Here is a 20,322-nt window from a genome sequence, read left to right on the forward strand (position 1 = left end):
AAGCGTATTTCGAAATAGAAAATGAAAATCGCTGTTACTTAAATTTTATTTTTGCCTTTTTTCAGAGTTTGACTAAAAACCTGTTTTTCAGGCCATTTGTGATGACATCATAAAACAAAAAAAAATATCTCAAGAACTAATCAATTAAACTTTATGAAATTTTCACCAGTGATACCACAAAGAGTATTCTAATTGCAAAAATTTCACGCTTATTAGGTATTGTCCGAGGGGTGGCAAAAAAGTCATGAATTACCCATGTACGGATATTTGCACTTTCAAGGGTAACCCATCGCTCGTGGGTAGATGTTTTCTTCTTGATTATTACTGAAAGTTAATTTCGCGGATGGCACTACTTTAGGCGTACAAACTTTCGCGAGCAGAAACTTTCGCGAGGACGAAAAATCGCGAAATTCACGACATTTACTTTCGCGAATTTAACGGAAAAATATTTTTCGCGAATCGAGACGTGAAATTGAGAATATCCACATGAAAAATTGGCTTAGAGGGACAAATACTTCTTGGATTGGCTTGAAACATTTGTCCTTTGACTTTAGCAAGCTAAAAAGTGCCATAAAAGTTACATTTTATTCAAAGTTTGAAGATTTACAAATTATCTATTTTGTCAAGAATTTTTCGCGAGCATAAACTTTCGCGAATTGCTCTTTCTAGAATTTTTAAATACATTTACTTTCACGAAAAGGGCCAAAATTCGCCTAAAGTACTGTATTTAGGAAACAATATTTTCAGAATTTTTTGCCTTTTACTTCCAAATAACGCATGTTGGTTGTTGAACCCATTCAAGTATTATAACACTAAAAGTTTCCAAATTCTAAGTAGAATGGATATTTCCAAGTTAACAGTCGAAATGTCAAGCTTTCCCACTCAAATTGTGAGTAAGATCTAATCTCCCAAATTTTTCTTGAGGGTCAAAATAATAAACAAATCAGTTTCCAATTGAAGAAAATATTTTTCTCTTTACGTCCTAGGGATGTGCGACATTCATATAACATATAAGTGGGTAAAAAGTAAATTTAGATTTAAATGAATACGGTTGAATACACATAAAATTAAGCAAAACGGAAAATAAAGTTCTGAAAAATCACACAAGGGAGGCCCGCAGTAAAATCGCACGCACAATAGGAACGTGGATTAAGAAGAAGAATCTTCTTGGTCTAAAAAATCCCTGCTTTCAAAACATAAATTTGACAGAAAAAAGTTGCTCGAGGAGGGGAGTAAATATTACATCTATTTATAAATAAAATATTGCGTTTGTTAAATTATGTACAAAAAATCTTTTAAAATCACAAAATAGCTTCAATTAGCAGACGGGGATTCGTATAATACTTTAAAGGTTTTTCAAAACAAACCTATAAAACCATTCAAAGTAAAAATGATTTTATACTGCTTGTGAGAAGTATAATTTAGTAGAAGTAATTAATAAAATATATAACATGATAAAGCATAATAACATTTATACTATGTTGAAGAGGATACAAATAAGTTTTCAAGGAGTCATACAACTCCTTAAAGCCCTAATGCTTCTAATTTTAAAACTGCGACATGTTAGTTATTGATGTGTTAGTATAATTATAAAGCATCTAAATGTAGCTACTGATAAAAGAAGATAAAAAGCGTCAACATTTATGTACAGAAGGGATAGTTTTGAGAAGCGTTTAACGTCTCCTGGTAGAGCGACGTACCGTCGATTCTGATGTGTCTTTACTAGTAGTAGCGCTACCTTTTCGTGATCGTTTGGGTTTCGGTTCTTGTTCGTCCGAAGTATCCTCAGTAACGACAATTTTTTCGGTTTTACTAGAGGTTTTGGATCGATTGTTTCGAGACGAGCGAGTTGATTTCGTTTCTTCCTCTTGAGGGGCTATGTTTTCTTCGACCGTTTCTGAAGATTTTGTTGCTCGCGTGGCTCGCTTCTTACGAGAGTTTCGCGCAGGTTCGGCGGTAACAGCTTCGGTAGTGGAAGAAGTTTTACGTGTTTTGCGAGTTGTATTTGTTGATTCTATAACCGTTTCGGTCCGCTGTTCATCGTCTACAACTTCAACAGAAGCTTCGACTTTCTTTGACACCCCTTTACGTCCTCTTCGAGTAGGTTTCGACTCCTGCTCAGTCATTTCGGCATCCTGTACTTCAGCTTCGCTTTCAGCAGTAGCAGAGGTTTTACTAGTAGCTCGCGTCGATTTGATCTCCTCGGCTTGCACTTCTCGAGTCTCGGCGGCCGCAACTTTAGACTTAGTTTTACGTGTTGATCGTGTTGCTTTCACTTCACTTGCGACTGATGTTTCAGTGACCGCTTTTCGCCCACCACGCCTAGATGTTTTTACAGGAGCTTTAACCTCTACAGACTCAACTGGTATCTCCTCGACGGGCGTTTTGGCGACAGTGACGGATTGTTCATCGGCCGACTGCGATGGAACATTTCGAGCACCTCGGCGTGTACGTTTAGCAGGTTCTTCTACCTTCTCGACGACATCTTCTGTAGTTGAACGTTTTGTTTTACGAGTGGTGCGTGTGCTCCTGGTTAAGGTTGGAGCAACTTCCTCTACGACTTGTTCCACAACTTCTTCAATCTGAAAATATGATGAAGATTTTATCAAAACCTTATTACACGAATATTACTAAGCAAGTATTTAACGGCCTTGAAATCTGCACGATCTGAAATTAACACGAATTTTTAATTAAGGGGGTTTTTATTAACACGAAATTTTTCAATTTCCTGCGAAAAAGTAGATTCTAGATAATTAGAATGAGTTTCTCCATTACACAGTAATCAAAATAGTTAGATTGAATGAATTTGATTCTGATAGAATTTGAGGGACTCAGTCTACTTACCACTTTCGGTTCTGCTGTAGCCTTTCGTGCACCGCGCCGAGAAGTTCGTGCTTTTGGTTGTTCCTCAACAACTTCGAGTGGCAGCTCTTTTTTTCCACGTCGTCCTCGCGTTGAGCGTGTTTTTGTCGGCGCTGGTTCTTCAACCTGGAAAATAAATGATATCACTGCTAAAGACTAAAAAAAATTAAAAACCCTAAAATATAAGTAACAAATTTTTACTTGCCCTAGTTAAGACATCCGACTTTGATTGATCGACGATTTGATTAAGAAAATTAATATTGTAAGGGTGAAAAACACTCTAACAAGAAGTAACTTAAGAAAAACGATCAAAAAATTGCGTTTTTAGCAAAATCCTCAAAATTTTGCCAAATGTCGGAAATTACTTTTTGTGACAGTGTTATTCAACCTCATTATATTGACTTTCTTAATCAGCATGAAAATACCTTTCAAATGAGGGGTCACTTCACTATGTTTTGAAAATTTTTGAAATTTCGATTTTGCTGGCGGAGCGACGGTGGCACCCTGCCTGTGGCAACCTTGAAAAGGGTACCACAGGGTTTTAACATGATTTTTTCTTCTTTTTATACCCAAAGGCAACTTTTGACAAATGGGCTAAGAATTTATGCCATTTTTTCAAAATAACATCCCCCCCTAATAACAAGCGTAAAAGTCGACAAAAAACAAGCGAAAAAGGGCTATGAAAAATGTTCTCTGCGTACGTACATTTTCCTTTGACCCCTCCCCTCCCCCTGTACGCAAGCATACGCTTTTGAGAAGACTCCCCCTCCCCCCTTAGTGCGTACGTATTATGTGGACGGCCCCTTAAGATAATTCAAGTGTTTAGTAGTGGACGAAAATCTGATGAGACTTACATTATTCTCTGACAAGTCTTCTTCTTCAGCAATAGTTGCCAGTTTGGGTGGAGATTTCGATTTTACGATTTCAAGGATAGTTTTCTCCTCTTCAGTTTGTTTCTTAGTTTTTCGTGTTGTTTTCTTTGTTGCTGTTTGTCTCTTTGCTCGAGTAGAGCGAACAGGTACCACTTCTTCAACCTGCACTTCCTCAGTTTCAAAAACATTCTCCGTTTCTTCAACAGGCTGTTCCTCGATAACTGGTTCATCTTCAATTTTCCTATTTCTTGTGGTACGTTTAGAAGAGCCGCGTGTACTTCTGGTGGATGCCATAGACACTGGTGCAGCGACTTCTTCAGATTTACTTGATTCATTCTCCTTTAAGATGATAAGGAGGTTACTTTAAATCGTAGAAATTTTAGCGAGACTAATTTTAGCGTTTTAGCGAGTTTTCCCTGTTTTCGCTAAAATAAATCTCGCTAAAACACGCCGAATCGCTAGGTCGATAAAATTTAACCACGCGAAATTTCTGGTTATATTGCCTTGATACATTTTTAGAAAGGGTTTCAGTGCAAAAAAATGCTAGAAAACGAATTCAATAAATAATGTAATACAAGTATTCACTAAAATTTATCCACGCAAAATTTTTTGAAATCGTGATTCGCCCAAATAAATCCAAAAAAAATCAAGATTTTCCTGGCTCGCTAATATACGCTAAAATTAGTCTCGCTAAAATTTCTACGATTAAAGTAAGTTGATTTTAAATCTCACAAGTGTAGTGAACTTACCTGATTAGGTCGATTTCCAGAATTGTTTACGATAAACTTGCAGTTATTTACCACATTTAAAAAGAATCTACAACTCATCTGTAAAACAATGGTAGCTGTTAAAATCATAACTCATTTCTTGAACTATAAAGACTATTTTAACTTACCTCTTGTGATTGTTCTGGTGTAGCCTTTCGACCACCACGTCGAGAAGTTCGTGCTTTTGGTTGTTCTTCAACAACTTCAAGTGGTTGCTCTTTCTTTCCACGACGTCCTCGCGTTGAACTTGTTTTTGTTGGCACTGGTTCTTCAACCTGACGAAGAAACACATTATGGTAAAATATTGTCCAACTCAACAAAAAAAAAAAATTCGCTCTCCAGGCAAAGACATTTTTGATATAACATCTAAAAAAGAAAAGAAGCTAAGTTTTGAGTTGTTTAACTCGTCGCATTCGTAATAATGTAATCAAGAGCCACTTGACAAATTTAGCACCAAATGTTTTAAATGGGACTAAAAAAAAAAATCACAAAACTTACCGACTCTGGTGTTTCATCAACTTGTTGTCGTTTCTCGACAACTTCAGGCTCATCAATATGTACCTCTTCCACTTCTCCCGTGACAGTTTCTTCAATCTTCTTTCGTCGTGTCGTTCTTGTTGTCTTACTTTTCGGAGCAGCTTTGCGTTTGGCTCTGGTGGAACGCACTGGTGCTTCTTCAGGAATTTCAATATCCTCAACAGTCGCAGCTTCTGGTAATTCTTCTACTATTTCTTGTTGTTGGATATTTGATTCTGAAATCATCAACTCTAATGCATCTTCACCTACTTTGTCAACAGAAGAGTCTGCCTTGGAGCTAACAACTTTGACCAAAGATTCAATCACTTCGGATATTGGTTTCTCGCTACCATCAGATTCAGATTCAAACATTTCAAATGAAGTATTCAATGCTGGCATATTGACCGTTGGTGATGATATTACTTCTGGTAAAGCTTCAATTGATTTCAACACGTTCTTGACTGGTGATTCAGGCACATCTGCATCTACAACGACTTCAGTGGAAGGAGAGCTTGAAATCGGGAGTGGGACGTTTGATTCAATAGTAGCCTCCGGAGTATGTTCAAATGATTTTGAAGTTTCGACGATCTCGGATTCATCAGTCGTTACAGCTGGTGTTTTAGCGATAGACTTTCTAATGGAGCGTGTTTGAGCAGCAGGAGTTTTAAAGAGTTGTTGCATCGAATCACCTTGTTGTTCATCCTCAGCAGATTCTTCAGATGTTACAGCTGGTGTTTTGGCAGCAGATTTTCTTGTTGAGCGTGCTTGAACAGCAGGAGTTTTGAAGACTTGTTGCATAGAATCACCTTGTTGTTCATCCTCAGCAGATACTTCAGTCGTTACAGCTGGTGTTTTGAAGAGTTGTTGCATGGAATCACCTTGTTGTTCATCCTCAGCAGATTCATTAGTTTTTACAGCTGGGGTTTTGGCAATAGATTTTCTTGTTGAGCGTGCTTGAGCAGCAGTGGTTTTGAAGAGTTGTTGCATGAAATCACCTTGTTGTTCATCCTCAGCAGATTCTTCAGATGTTACAGCTGATGTTTTGGCAGCAGATTTTCTTGTTGAGCGTGCTTGAGCAGCAGAAGTTTTGAAGAGTTGTTGCATGGAATCACCTTGTTGTTCATCCTCAGCAGATTCATTAGTTGTTACAGCTGGGGTTTTGGCAATAGATTTTCTTGTTGAGCGTGCTTGAGCAGCAGGGGTTTTGAAGAGTTGTTGCATGGAATCACCTTGTTGTTCATCCTCAGCAGATTCTTCAGATGTTACAGCTGATGTTTTGGCAGCAGATTTTCTTGTTGAGCGTGCTTGAGCAGCAGGAGTTTTGAAGAGTTGTTGCATGGAATCACCTTGTTGTTCATCCTCAGCAGATTCATTAGTTGTTACAGCTGGGGTTTTGGCAATAGATTTTCTTGTTGAGCGTGCTTGAGCAGCAGGGGTTTTGAAGAGTTGTTGAATGGAATCACCTTGTTGTTCATCCTCAGCAGATTCTTCAGATGTTACAGCTGGTGTTTTGGCAGCAGATTTTCTTGTTGAGCATGCTTGAACAGCAGGAGTTTTGAAGAGTTGTTGCATGGAATCACCTTGTTGTTCATCCCCAGCAGGTTCATTAGTTGTTACAGCTGGGGTTTTGGCAATAGATTTTCTTGTTGAGCGTGCTTGAGCAGCAGGAGTTTTGAAGAGTTGTTGCATGGAATCACCTTGTTGTTCATCCTCAGCAGATTCATTGGTTGTAACAGCTGGGGTTTTGGCAATAGATTTTCTTGTTGAGCGTGCTTGAGCAGCTGGAGTTTTGAAGAGTTGTTGCATGGAATCACCTTGTTGTTCATCCTCAGCAGATTCATTAGTTGTTACAGCTGATGTTTTGGCAGCAGATTTTCTTGTTGAGCGTACTTGAGCAGCAGGAGTTTTGAAGAGTTGTTGTTCATCCTCAGAAGATTCTTCAGTCGTTACAGCTAGTGTTTTGACAACAGATTTTCTTGTTGAGGGTGCTTGAGCAGCTGGAGTTTTGAAGAGTTGTTGCATGGAATCACCTTGTTGTTCATCCTCGGCAGATTCTTCAGTCGTTACAGCTGGTGTTTTGACAACAGATTTTCTTGTTGAGCATGCTTGAGCAGCAGGAGTTTTGAAGAGTTGTTGCAAGGAATCACCTTGTTGTTCATCCTCAGCAGATTCATTAGTTGTTACAGCTGGGGTTTTGGCAATAGATTTTCTTGTTAAGCGTGCTTGAGCAGCAGGAGTTTTGAAGAGTTGTTGCATGGAATCACCTTGTTGTTCATCCTCAGCAGATTCTTCAGTCGTTACAGCTGGTGTTTTGGCAACAGATTTTCTTGTTGAGCGTGCTTGAGCAGCAGGAGTTTTGAAGAGTTGTTGCATGGAATCACCTTGTTGTTCATCCTCAGCAGATTCATTAGTTGTTACAGCTGGTGTTTTGACAACAGATTTTCTTGTTGAGCGTGCTTGAGCAGCTGGAGTTTTAAAGAGTTGTTGCATGGAATCACCTTGTTGTTCATCCTCAGCAGATTCTTCAGTCGTTACAGCTGGTGTTTTGACAACAGATTTTCTTGTTGAGCGTGCCTGAGCAGCAGGAGTTTTGAAGAGTTGTTGCATGGAATCACCTTGTTGTTCATCCTCAGCAGATTCATTAGTTGTTACAGCTGGGGTTTTGGCAATAGATTTTCTCGTTAAGCGTGCTTGAGCAGCAGGAGTTTTGAAGAGTTGTTGCATGGAATCACCTTGTTGTTCATCCTCAGCAGATTCTTCAGTCGTTACAGCTGGTGTTTTGACAACAGATCTTCTTGTTGAGCGTGCTTGAGCAGCTGGAGTTTTGAAGAGTTGTTGCATGGAATCACCTTGTTGTTCATCCTCAGCAGATTCTTCAGTCGTTACAGCTGGTGTTTTGACAACAGATTTTCTTGTTGAGCGTGCTTGAGCAGCTGGAGTTTTGAAGAGTTGTTGCATGGAATCACCTTGTTGTTCATCCTCAGCAGATTCTTCAGATGTTACAGCTGATGTTTTGGCAGCAGATTTTCTTGTTGAGCGTGCTTGAGCAGCAGGAGTTTTGAAGAGTTGTTGTTCATCCTCAGAAGATTCTTCAGATGTTACAGCTGATGTTTTGGCAGCAGATTTTCTTGTTGAGCGTGCTTGAGCAGCAGGAGTTTTGAAGAGTTGTTGCATGGAATCACCTTGTTGTTCATCCTCAGCAGATTCTTCAGATGTTACAGCTGGTGTTATGGCAGCAGATTTTCTTGTTGAGCATGCTTGAGCAGCAGGAGTTTTGAAGAGTTGTTGCATGGAATCACCTTGTTGTTCATCCTCAGCAGATTCTTCAGTCGTTACAGCTGGTGTTTTGACAACAGATTTTCTTGTTGAGCGTGCTTGAGCAGCTGGAGTTTTGAAGAGTTGTTGCATGGAATCACCTTGTTGTTCATCCTCAGCAGATTCTTCAGATGTTACAGATGGTGTTTTGGCAGTAGATTTCCTTGTTGAGCGTGCTTGAGCAGCAGGAGTTTTGAAGAGTTGTTGCATGGAATCACCTTGTTGTTCATCCTCAGCAGATTCATTAGTTGTTACAGCTGGGGTTTTGGCAATAGATTTTCTTGTTGAGCGTCTTGGTGCAGGAGTGCCGAACATTTCCTTCAAGCTGTCCATGTACTCCTCATCCTCCATCAGTTCATCAATGTTTCCAGATACTTCATTTTCATCAACAAATGAAATCTCTTGGGGCTCAATGTTTGTATCAACGTAAGCCATCTTTTCTTGTTCTGAAATTCAAAATCAAACCAAGTTTAGATATTATCCTGTCGAATAAGATATTCGGTGAATTGAGACTAATTTGGAGACTGGTCACAAAGTTTAGTCCGATACGAAAATTTTACATTCTAAATTAAGGACAAAAAATCAGCCACTAGCTATCCCTTAAATAAAATTCCCCTTAAATTATTCCCATTTTTTGCTTGACCTTCAGCTAACTTCCTGCCAAATTTTTTTTCCTTTTATAAGGAAACAATATTCATCATTCACTGAAGGAATGATTCATTTAGATGTAGTTGATAATGCAGTTTAATTTACCTGTCAACTCTCGTTTGTATGGTGTACTTCCTCTCCTTGGTCTCTTTCTAGCAGGAAATTCAGCATTGACCTGAAGAATAAATGTTGTGGTACACTGGGGCTTTTTGTCAAAAAATAATTTAAAATCAAAGAAGAAAACAATTATGGTAGAGATCAGGGGGGGGTCAAGCCTCAGGGTACTAAAGCATAGCCGGTGGGGTGGGTGTTTTTCCAAAAAAAATTTGATAAGTACCCGGGTACTTTTTGGGTGGGTGGGGAGCCAAGTTTGTTTAATCAAACAAGTACCCGGGTACTAATTGGGTGGGTCTTATGTGAATTTTCTTTGTAAAATAAGTACCTTGACTCAATTTTGGTGAGTACTGGTGAGTAGTTTTATTTTGTTTTCAAGATAATTTAAGGGCTTTGAGCTGCTTTAAGACTTAAGTATTGTTAAAAACCTGTGACATTTTTATTCCATCATTGGATGATTAAAAATAAGTTACTTCTAGCATGAAATTTGACACGAAGAACAGATAAAAACATGATTCTGCCATATAAAAATATTATCGATGAAAAGAAAGTTTTAAATTGTTTTATATTGTTGATGTAATATCAAAACATAAAAAGATCTGTAGAGATGAGCAAAATCTATAGCGAAGAGCCAGGCTATTTTTGAAATCTCTTAACTGCCCCTACTGTACTGTAAGTTTCCTAGACATTATCAGCTGTAGTTGACTAATAATTGCAGTTAAAGAATATTTTCCTGAAGAATTATGCATAAAAACAAACATCAAACACTTACATTTGATTTTGAAGACAATGTTACAATTCTGATATCCTCAGTAGATTGCACTTGTTGCGGGTATCTGCGTTTGGCTTTCAAAATCTTACGCACATCAGAAACATCTGTGTCTGTTTGTGGCTCATCAGGTTTTGTTTGTCTGGTGCTAGTTTTCAGCTCAATTCCATTTTGAATTTCAGTCTGCAATGGGGTTCCCATTCTTTTCTTGGTCTCTGTCAATTTCTTACCAGCTTGGATTTCTTTACGCAGAGGTGTTTGAAGTTTCTTTTTGGTCTCTCTGAGTGTAACACCTGAATGGATTTCCTTTTGCAGTGGTGTCTGCATTTTCTTCTTTGTTTCACGTAATTTAGTTCCAATCTGAATTTCCTTTTTCAATGGAGTTTGCATCTTTTTCTTTGTTTCCTTCAATATTTTTCCAGCTTGGATCTCCTTCTTTAATGGAGTTTGAAGCTTCTTCTTTGTTTCTCTTAAGGTAACACCAGATTGTATGTCCTTTCGTAACGGAGTTTGCAATTTCTTTTTGGTTTCTCGGAGTGTTGTTCCTGCTTGAATTTCCTTTTTCAATGGTGTTTGGAGCTTCTTCTTTGTTTCGTTGAGAGCTTTTCCTGCTTGGATTTCTTTACGAAGAGGAGTCTGCATTTTCTTTTTGGTTTCTCTCAAAGTGAGGCCAGCTTGTATGTCCTTCTTAAGAGGGGTTTGCATCTTTTTCTTTGTTTCTTTCAAAGTTGTTCCTCCTTGAATTTCCTTTCTTAAGGGTGTTTGTAGCTTCTTTTTTGTTTCGTTGAGAGCTTTTCCTGCTTGGATTTCATTGCGGAGAGGAGTCTGCATTTTCTTTTTGGTTTCTCTCAAAGTGAGGCCAGCTTGTATGTCCTTCTTAAGAGGGGTTTGCATCTTTTTCTTTGTTTCTCTCAAAGTTGTTCCTCCTTGAATTTCCTTTCTTAAGGGTGTTTGTAGCTTCTTTTTTGTTTCGTTGAGAGCTTTTCCTGCTTGGATTTCTTTACGAAGAGGAGTCTGCATTTTCTTTTTGGTTTCTCTCAAAGTGAGGCCAGCTTGTATGTCCTTCTTAAGAGGGGTTTGCATCTTTTTCTTTGTTTCTTTCAAAGTTGTTCCTCCTTGAATTTCCTTTCTTAAGGGTGTTTGTAGCTTCTTTTTTGTTTCACGTAATTTTGTTCCGATTTGAATCTCCTTCTTTAATGGAGTTTGCATCTTTTTCTTTGTAGCATTCAATTTGGCACCTTTCAAAATGTCATTTCGAAGTGGTGTTGACATCTTCTTCATTGTCTTCCTTAATGCAATTCCTGAAAGAATTGAAAAATCATAAAAATTTGACTATCACATGAATTAGAAACTCTTGATTTCAGACAGGATAATCGATAGGTTGATCTAAACAGAACTGAGCACCGAATAATTGACGAGTCATTGGCTGATGTCAATTCTAAATCAAAGCAAAAGTTATAGAGTGAATAGTTGTATTGACGTTACAATCTTACCTTGACGTATTTCTTGTCTAATTGGTGTTTTCAGCCCTTTCTTTAATGTTCTCCGTAACAGTGGTTTGGATTGAATTGCTCTCTTCAAAGGAGTTTTTAAAACCTTTTTCTTGGACTCTTTCAGCTTTTTGCCCTTTCCAATTTCCTCCTGTAAATCATTTGGAAGCTTCTTGTGAACAGGTTTCAATGATGGTTCTGATTGTATTTCCTTGCGGACAGGTGTTGCAAGTTTGTTTCGAGACGCTTTGAGAGGTTTCTTCTCTTCAATTTCCTTTCGTAAAGGTGTTCTGAGCTTTCTTATTTTACCAACAGATAATCTTGAAGGTGTTGATGTAGAGGAGCGTCTTGGTTTTAACAAAGGTTTCCCTCTCAGTGAAGGTGATTTAGATTTGAGACTCTCTTTCTCTGCTGCTTTGGGTACGATTGGTGTTAAAACAACTTGAGGTTCATTGATTGGTTCTGCCAATAATGGTGGTGGCAATTTACTAGCACTGGGCGAGTTTTCAAATGGATCTTTGAGAGGGCTGTCCTCAAATGTAAGTAATGTTTGAACATCATCTTGTGATTGCTCTTCTTCCTCTGCAATTGTTGTACTTAACAAACCAATCCCAAGAGAAACTCTCTTTTTGGCAGATGATATTAACGCTTTGGTCCTCAATGGATCTGACCGCCTTCTATCTTTGTTGGCTGGAGTTCCTGCAGGACTCTGACCCAATCGAACAGGTGCAGAAGGTGGCAATCTTTTATCAAAGTATTCTGGACTCAGAGCATTTCCAAAAGATACTCTTTTCTTTTTACCACCGACTGATTTTTGAATTAATGACGAGGGTGTGTATGCACCTGGCATATTATTTTCTTTCCCTGCTAAACGTGGGGATTTTCTTGAAGGTTGTTGATTTTCAGGTGAAGGAATCTCCTCTTGTTCCTCAACTGAGTCTGTTTTGTGGTTGAGTTTCTTTATGCTGTCTTTGAGACTCTGGCACCGGGGAAGAAGTGGACTGTTTCCAAGCATGCTTCCCTAAAAAAAGAATGGAAACAATAGTTCTTAAGTTTAAGAAAAAGGTCACCACCTGTCCTTAGAATTACTGCTGTCAATTATTAACAACCAACAAAGTTTGGTTAAACTATATTTATGAAATAAACTAATAACAGCAAAAAAAGTGTTTTTGGTCTCTAGCAAACCCTTCCTGCCCTTTAGTTTTAAAGATAGCTTATAAAAACAAGAACAATGATTTTTATATCTATCAAAGAAGAAAGATATTTAGAAGAGAGATGCTTCCTTGATTTTTCCTTTTTTCACCAAATAAAATTGCTGGATTCAAACTTACTAAAAGTCTACTTACAGCCGAGTTTCGTTTTGGTGTCAAATTTTCCTTGATATCTTCACAGAATGACTCAAAGCGAAATCTTCTGTCAGATATGGAAAATGTGTCGTTATTTTTCATGGTGATTGGCTCATCAAATGATTTATTGTTAATTAGTGTTGGAAGAGCTTTACTGTAGTTGTGCAATGTAACCTGGAGTAAAAAAGATATCGATAAATAATTATCAATGATAAGTATACATAGAGGAGATGAGTCCATGTCCAGGCAACATTCTTATCTTTTGTAAAGGCGCTTCAAAAACTACATCATCACAAAACTGTCTTTTGAGAACACAATAATTTTCAAAAATCCCTTTTCAAACATTGACATTTTGGTTGAAAAAAAAGCATTGGGTATCTAATAAAAATTATTTGAAACAACCTGGAAACAACTGATGTCAAGAAAAATTTTAATTTGGGTGATTTGTGTTTGCGAAAAAGAGTATTATACAGAAAATAAATATGGTCAGAATCACAAGATATTTACTTTAAAATGTTTGAGTTATTACAAAAATGTCCTTTGCAGCTCACAAGGAGAATAAAAACTGTTCTAACTTTGACTAAATTTATCCAGATTCCATAATGTCTTTTACATGTCTTTCTTGTTTGTAACCCAAAATATGTTGACAACAATGTAACTTTTCTTTAACACGATTCTGAACAATGAAAATTTATCAGGGCACAGGGGGGGCAACAAACCTTGTAGAATGCAGTGCAGTTGTAAATTTTCACTGTTAAAAATTGTTTCTACAATACTATAAATCCACACCATCAAAACCTGCTGGCATGTAGAGCTTAGAAATTAAGACTTAGCAATATTTTTATCAAGGCCAGTCCAAATAAATTTATGTGTGATGATGAATGCAGAAAAAGCCTACCTTGTTATCTTTTCCAATCTCAAGCTGACAATGTTTGTTTGCAACGTGACTTATCTGGACACGAATGTCTGAAGTTTCATCCCTAAAAGGAATAAGTATATAATGAATCAATGGATCAAAATACACAAGTTTGCTTTATTTAATAAGCTAAGAATTTCAAATGGATTTTTTTCATATAGGAGAAACCCTAAGTTATATTTTTGGGCCTGAAAGTATGAAAATCTTCTGATATCTCAATAATTCACTCACAAAATTTTATATTTTTGCATCTTAAGATGTGGTTACATTACATTAATTTATTTCAAAATTTCTGAAATTTTTTAATCAAGTCTTTATGATTAAAAGATTTACAAGTGTAACAGTCCTTTTTAAAGAATAAAGACCTACAGTATAAATTCTTGAAAAAGAAATCAGTTTTTTTCTTCACTTCTCTCGAGATCAAAGGCACAAAAATTTCAAAAAGACTTTAAGTTCAGAAAAATAGTAAAAACTTTCCTAGATAGTTAGGCAAAAACTCCTGACTGAGGGGGACAAAACTCAGTTTTTCGAAGTTTGCAAAAAAATGCCACTTAAAAGATCTTTCAAAATAGTTGTTTTGTAAAATAGAAGACCTTCCAATACTAAAGAAAAACAATGCCGATCGGCAATTTGATTGATTAAAAAATTCTTCACCTGCGCGTATAAACACTTCGCGCTTTACAAACGCCGACGAAAACTGCTGACAAAGCATCACAAAATGGAAATCAAAATGGCGGGGCCAACAGTGAACAAATTTGCCACAAAACTGTGATCTTTTGACATTGAATTGAAATTGTGCATTTGGCAAAGTTGGTGAGTATGGCAAATTTGGAAGTCAATATCGCATTGGCTGCTAGAGACAAGATCATTTATCATGTTTTAGGAAGTACTGTAAGTTGGTCTAATCTCGACATCCGTCTTCTAATTTCGACACCCTTCTTTAGAGAAAATCGGTGATTGAAAGAAGATTTATCCTCCCTTACCAGTAAGCAAATAAAATAATTTCGACCTTTTTTTAATTTTTCAGCTCTAGAATTTAAGGGTGTCGAATTTAGAGGAGGGATGTCGACATTAGACCAAGTTACGGTAAGTAAGTTTCTGCAAGCGAAGCTTGCGTAATGCGGTCATCAAAAAATCGTTCTATTCGCGTCACCCGCCCGTATCAAATTTTCTGCTGATTTTCCGGTGCGTGAGATGCGAAAAAAAATCTGGGAAAATCAATTTGTTCATTTGAAGTATAGTTTTTTCTCAATTACTCTGACGACCATCGAAAAATTGTTTTGCTCGCATTACCACCTCGCGACCTTACTTCAACAAGGTTCCAACTCTGCAAATTGCGGTTTTGAGTAAAATGCATTTGAAAATTCAGTGACTTTGAAAAAGACCTTAGTTTGAAGCTTAGGTCTTCACTTTGCTTTTTTCTGTTACAGAAATATGATTTTAGCATGAATAAATCTTTAAAGCTGTGAAAAACCAAAATATTAAAGAGTTATTAAAGAAATAAAATTTTCGATAGAACCTTGTTGCCTCGAAGACTCAGAAATGCGCAAAGTCAACAAGGTTCCGTCTAACTAAACTACTTCATTTTTATAAATTTTAAAGAAGAAATAGCATGGAAAGATATTTAAAAATGACAAAAAAGACATAAACTAGCTTTTCCAGTTGGAATTTTCCCAAATTTCAGTTTCATATCAAAGAAATCTTCTATTTTCATTATAGAACTTTGTTGACCTTAATATTATTGGAAAAGACATTATCGCGGATTGCGCTAAAGATTTTTGCTTGAAGATTTCCGATAGAACTTTGTTGTAATGTGTGAAAGACCAAATTAACTGATAGAACTTAGTGGAATATGTTATTTTGAGCCATGGAATTAAGATATTTGAAAGTTTACAGCATTAACAATTAGTTTTTGGCATATTAAACGTTATGAACCAAAAAACTCAATTTTTTCAAAATTCACGATAGAACCTTGAAGTAAGGTCGCGACCTGCCCCTGAGTTACTGGCGTGATTAAAAAAAACCCTGGAATGTTTTTGACGTCGAATGTCCGCCTGCATGCATTTTTAACACCCGTTGCAACCACTGACCTTTATATACCCTGGACAAAGCTTCTCAATCCCAGCCAAGCAAAATCTTTGATCGGAGTTTTTTGAAAATTGGTACCCTAATGTCGGCACTACTCGGAGGACCCTGACGACGCACCGGACTGTCCGGTGTATTTGTCCGGTGGCAAAAAGTATCCTTTCGCTACACAGGACGCAATAAGTCCGGTGTCAGTCCGGTGTTGCATACAGGGAATTTTGGACGCTGGACATTTATGAAACAAAATATTAAGAAACACCGGACGCACCAGACTGGTCATGTCCGGTGTTTTGATTGTCCGGTGGGAAAAATATCCTTCTCCAACACCGGACATCCGACTCCCTTAAGTCCGGTGTAGAAATTGTCCGGTGGTAAAAAAAATTCTCATTTTACACCGGACTTTCGCGTGTCCGGTGTTCGTTAAGTCCGGTGCGTCGGCAGGGTCCTCTACTCGGTCTACTTTTCCTCAAATTCTTTTGATGATGTAGCGGGGTTAGACGTTAATTTTTAGCATTGCAATGGCTTCTCCTTGGGTACCAATTCTAAAAAAACTCCAATCAAAGATGGCAGATATTGCTTGGTCCAGGGTTATATAAAGGTCAGTCAGTCGAGGATTATGCCCTAAATAAGAGATATACTCTATTTAAGAGAAGGTCTCTTAAGTAGGAGATTTCTTTCTCTTAACTAGGAGACTTTTCTTTCTTTGTTAATTTTTGGCCTTCTCATCATTTTGCGCAAGTTTTGAACTTCATAGATCGACTCAGCACGTTTTTTTCTCCCTTCTAGCAAAATTTGGTTGAGTTCTGCTTTTGTTTCGTGGACCTAGGACGGTTAGGGTCTATCAATTTAAAGACCGATCTACATCATGAGAATTTTGTGAAAAGTAATAATATAGATCGGGCCATATTTAAGAAACGCGTTTAAACGCGGTCAAAACGCGGGTCAAACAGAAAGTGAGTCGCTCTTGTCTCTCCTAAATAAGGGGGTTTGAGAAAAAACGCGTTTTGAAGGTCGAGGGTGTTTCTTCATTATTTTAAAAATTACGTCAACACATGCAAATGAGGCTATTTATGGTTTTTCGAAGTTTGAAAAAGAATGAAAAGGTATTTTATTTTGGTTTTTGGGTCATCGGAATCACGGAAACGTGATCTTTCACGTGATCTTATTTTCATATTGCGCAAATAGTCTGCTCTGAAGTAAATTTGTGAAAGGTACAGAATTCTCCTAGTTTAGGTAACGTTCTCTTAAATAAGAGACTGAAAATCTCCTAAATAAGGTAATCCTCTACAGTGGCGTCACTAGGGTGTCGCTCCTGAAGACTCAGCGACACCCTTTTTTGACAAACAAAAGTTTTTGAAAGACAAGAATAAAAAGCGCTGGTAAGAGGACGACGCGCGGCAACTAGCGCTCGTACGGACACGCGCGGCGTGCGGCTTTTTTAGAAAATCACGTTGCCTTCAATGGGCGGTTTTCAATTGGCGGCGATGTTTTAAATTGGCGGGGATATTTAGATTTTAATAAATTTACGGCACCGAATCAAAATTCAGTATTGCGATTCCTTAGCTTAGTAGAGCTCGGTAGAAATGAAGACAGCTCCGGGACCGTAAAATAAGAAATTTTTCTTCACTTTGGCCTTCATCGTCTGCACAAAAACAATGACACGGCTACCGACTTTAATATTTATTGTTATCCTCTTTGTTAAATTGTTAGCAGAACAAAAAAGGTCTCGTCGGTGACCGTAAATTATAATTATTTTATCAGAAAACGAGTAGAAGAGGAGGGGACTCATTGAATGCAAGATCTTTCTTCGATTATATTATGATGTGAGACTATTACCATGAGAGAGCCGAGAGATATATTTGGAATACTGTATCAGAAAAAAGTTTTCAAGACCTGATCCCGACCTGATAGTGCTTCTCTTGTTTTTGGGAAGAATTGTACTGATGAAGAAAAAAGAATGCTATTCGTCGTAAAGACAGCAAAAGTTGCTTGTTTCCAGAATGGCAAATAATAAAGTAAAGATTTGTGATTGAACATTGACTATCGTATGTGGCAATATATAAGAGAGAGTACTTGTACAGATCCTATGCTGTAGTTCTGTATTCTGATTGGATTGCATGACATGATATTGTATTATACTGTAATGGATAGATGATAGACAGTTCTTGATTTTTGACTGGTGACTGGTTGTGGTTTCTTGTTGTTTTATGAATTTGAGACTTTATGCTCGATTTTACAGACAATAACATCTTTCGTTTTCGAAGAACATAAAATTGTCGGAGCTTATTTTCAGTGACAGCTATACGAGATCAAGACTCAAGACTCAAGAAAATTTTTTTTTTTGGGGGGATTGATTACATTGTTTTGTATACGGTATTTTAGCCGCTAGTCTAAAGTAATTTTTATTTATTTTGTTGAAGGTTATTTTTATGATGAGCGTTGTAAAAATCATACAAAATACTTTTATGTCAAATCACAAAATTATCACTCAAGAAACGAATTTTTCTCTTGTTGACTTTTCTATATAACACGAACATAACATAACTTTTTTGAAAAAAATGAACAAATTTTTTCTTCACTCTCCATCGGCACACTTTACAATAGAATTTCATTTTATATTTTACAAAAGGAGCGCATAAACTGTAAGACGGAGAGTTTGTTTATCCGGGAATTTCCCTAGGACAAAAGGAATTTCCCAAAGGGCAATATCATTCTTTTAGAAACCACAAGCTATTATTACGAACGAGACACTCACTCTTTGAATATTTTCGATCCAATGTGTGGCTCTGCCACCCATTCAACAAATGGTAAACTCGTTTAAATGGTGAGTTGCCGGTTAGCCCGGGGTCCACTTAAAGCTTTTTTTATAGACTGGATGGCGCGATTAAGTGGCCCGGTAGTATATGGTAATTTGCTTTTGCTTAGGCGGACTGTAAAACAGTCCGCCAGATTTTAGTTGTTTTTGGAAGGTAAAAACAGTATGAAGCAATATTTTTATTTGAGAATAAGGGATTGCAAATCTGTTAATCGTGTTTGTTTCTCATTTTTGATTATATTTTTCAACTCCAAGTAGTTTTATTGTTATTTGGATTTTTAATTTTTTTTTTCAAAATGGCGACCTCGCCAAATGCTCCTAGTCTACTTCACTGGACTCAGCGTCATAAAAAATTATCAAAAAGCAAAGTTCAGCCAAAAGTAGACTCTAGTCTAGTTGCCGGTTAACCACGTGCAACGTGGCCTGTGTTTGGGGTTCACAGGTATTGGGATCTGCAGCCCATAACGTCCCCCGGTTGTTTGGAAGTATTTGGGCGTTATATTTTAACACCGCCCTAATGAAATTAACAAGCGCCCTCTAACCGCCCATTTGAAAATTGAAATCTGCGACACCCCTTGAAAATCCTGGCTACGCCACTGCTCTAACTTGGGTATTCTCTTATTTAGGGCATAATCCTCGACTGTCAGTGGTTGCGACCCGGCGAAGAACAGAGCATTTTTTCGATGACCGCCTAATTCATTTGTTTTGAAATTTTGCTGCCTTGATTGGTCAGTCATTTGATGGCTATGCATGGTTATGTTTCTATGGTTATGTTTATGATAGCTATGTTTCCCTCCCACTACTGATGCTGCAAGACTTTATTTTCTAATGGGAACCTCCTCCTCCCTCCCCCGGCCAATCAACTTTTCAACTTTGAATATTTTCACCTTGATGGGGGGACTAATGTAAATGGTGGATTTCAGGATATTTTATGGGAAGGGCAAATGATCTAGGAAAACCAGAGCAGACCAAACAGGACCAAACATCAAAACAATTACAATAAAAATTATTACCTGCCAAATGTTATGGAATAATTGCTATTTTGAATCGGGAAAATCGCACCATCCATTCCATTTCTTCTAATGACAACAATCTGCCCGAGCAGTTTGTTGTCTCCCATTTTATAGTTTTTAAAAATCCCAAAATAAAAATAAAATTACACTAAAATTTTTAGATCGCAATCGCCATCGCCATGTTTACAATTTTACCGCCGTAAAAATTCGCCGTTGAATAATTTTTCGAATAGCGCCTAACGATCTGATTGGCTTATTGAGTTTCTGAACATCATCGTTGATTGGTTGAATTAGTTGTAAGCAAACTAGAGATACTTTTTCTAATAATCATCAATAAATAACAATTAATCGTGATAAAACTTATATTTTTAAATAAAAACCTATTGAAATAGTTTCAATTTGCTTTTTATTGTGGTATTCATATGATTATTTGAAGAAATTGAAAAGTTTTGTAAAAGTAATCATTCTCAATTCACGCCCATTAAACGCCCATACTTATTTACAAAAGTCTTGCCTACCCAACATTTTTAATAAATCTATTTACATGATAAGATTGGTAGGCAAGACAAGAAAGTCGAGCTTTTTAAAATGGCTGCCAACCTGCAGAGATAACCAACAAAAAAAAACACAGAAAAACACACACTGGACACTATCAAAACTTCCTGGATATGTAAGGGTTACTGCAGATCTTTTTTTTTTTTTTAATTCTTATCTTACTTTTTATTTATGAACTATATAGTACTAACTTTTCTAGCAGAAAATGACCAGGCAGGAATAGTCTCAACTCACCAACA

The 20,322-nt window shown here is 37.2% G+C and overlaps 1 protein-coding gene across 1 annotated transcript; it reads right to left on the reverse strand.

Annotated features, from left to right (window-relative positions):
• Window positions 1–947: 947 nt before the first annotated feature.
• LOC136802209 (microtubule-associated protein futsch-like) lies at window positions 948–19,750 on the reverse strand. The gene is made up of 11 exons (XM_067058922.1): window positions 19,529–19,750; window positions 13,598–13,679; window positions 12,700–12,873; window positions 11,357–12,374; window positions 9,867–11,164; window positions 9,086–9,155; window positions 5,000–8,778; window positions 4,630–4,776; window positions 3,717–4,073; window positions 2,845–2,988; window positions 948–2,582 (listed from the first exon to the last, which is right to left on the reverse strand). Exons 1-11 carry the CDS (start codon window positions 19,633–19,635, stop codon window positions 1,674–1,676), a joined length of 8,085 nt encoding a protein of 2,694 aa, XP_066915023.1. The 5' UTR covers window positions 19,636–19,750; the 3' UTR covers window positions 948–1,673.
• Between the last annotated feature and the right edge of the window lie 572 nt (window positions 19,751–20,322).

The sequence above is a fragment of the Clytia hemisphaerica genome, unplaced genomic scaffold (assembly GCF_902728285.1).
Source record: "Clytia hemisphaerica strain Z4C2 unplaced genomic scaffold, Clytia hemisphaerica genome assembly, whole genome shotgun sequence".
Taxonomy (NCBI): Eukaryota; Metazoa; Cnidaria; class Hydrozoa; order Leptothecata; family Clytiidae; genus Clytia; species Clytia hemisphaerica.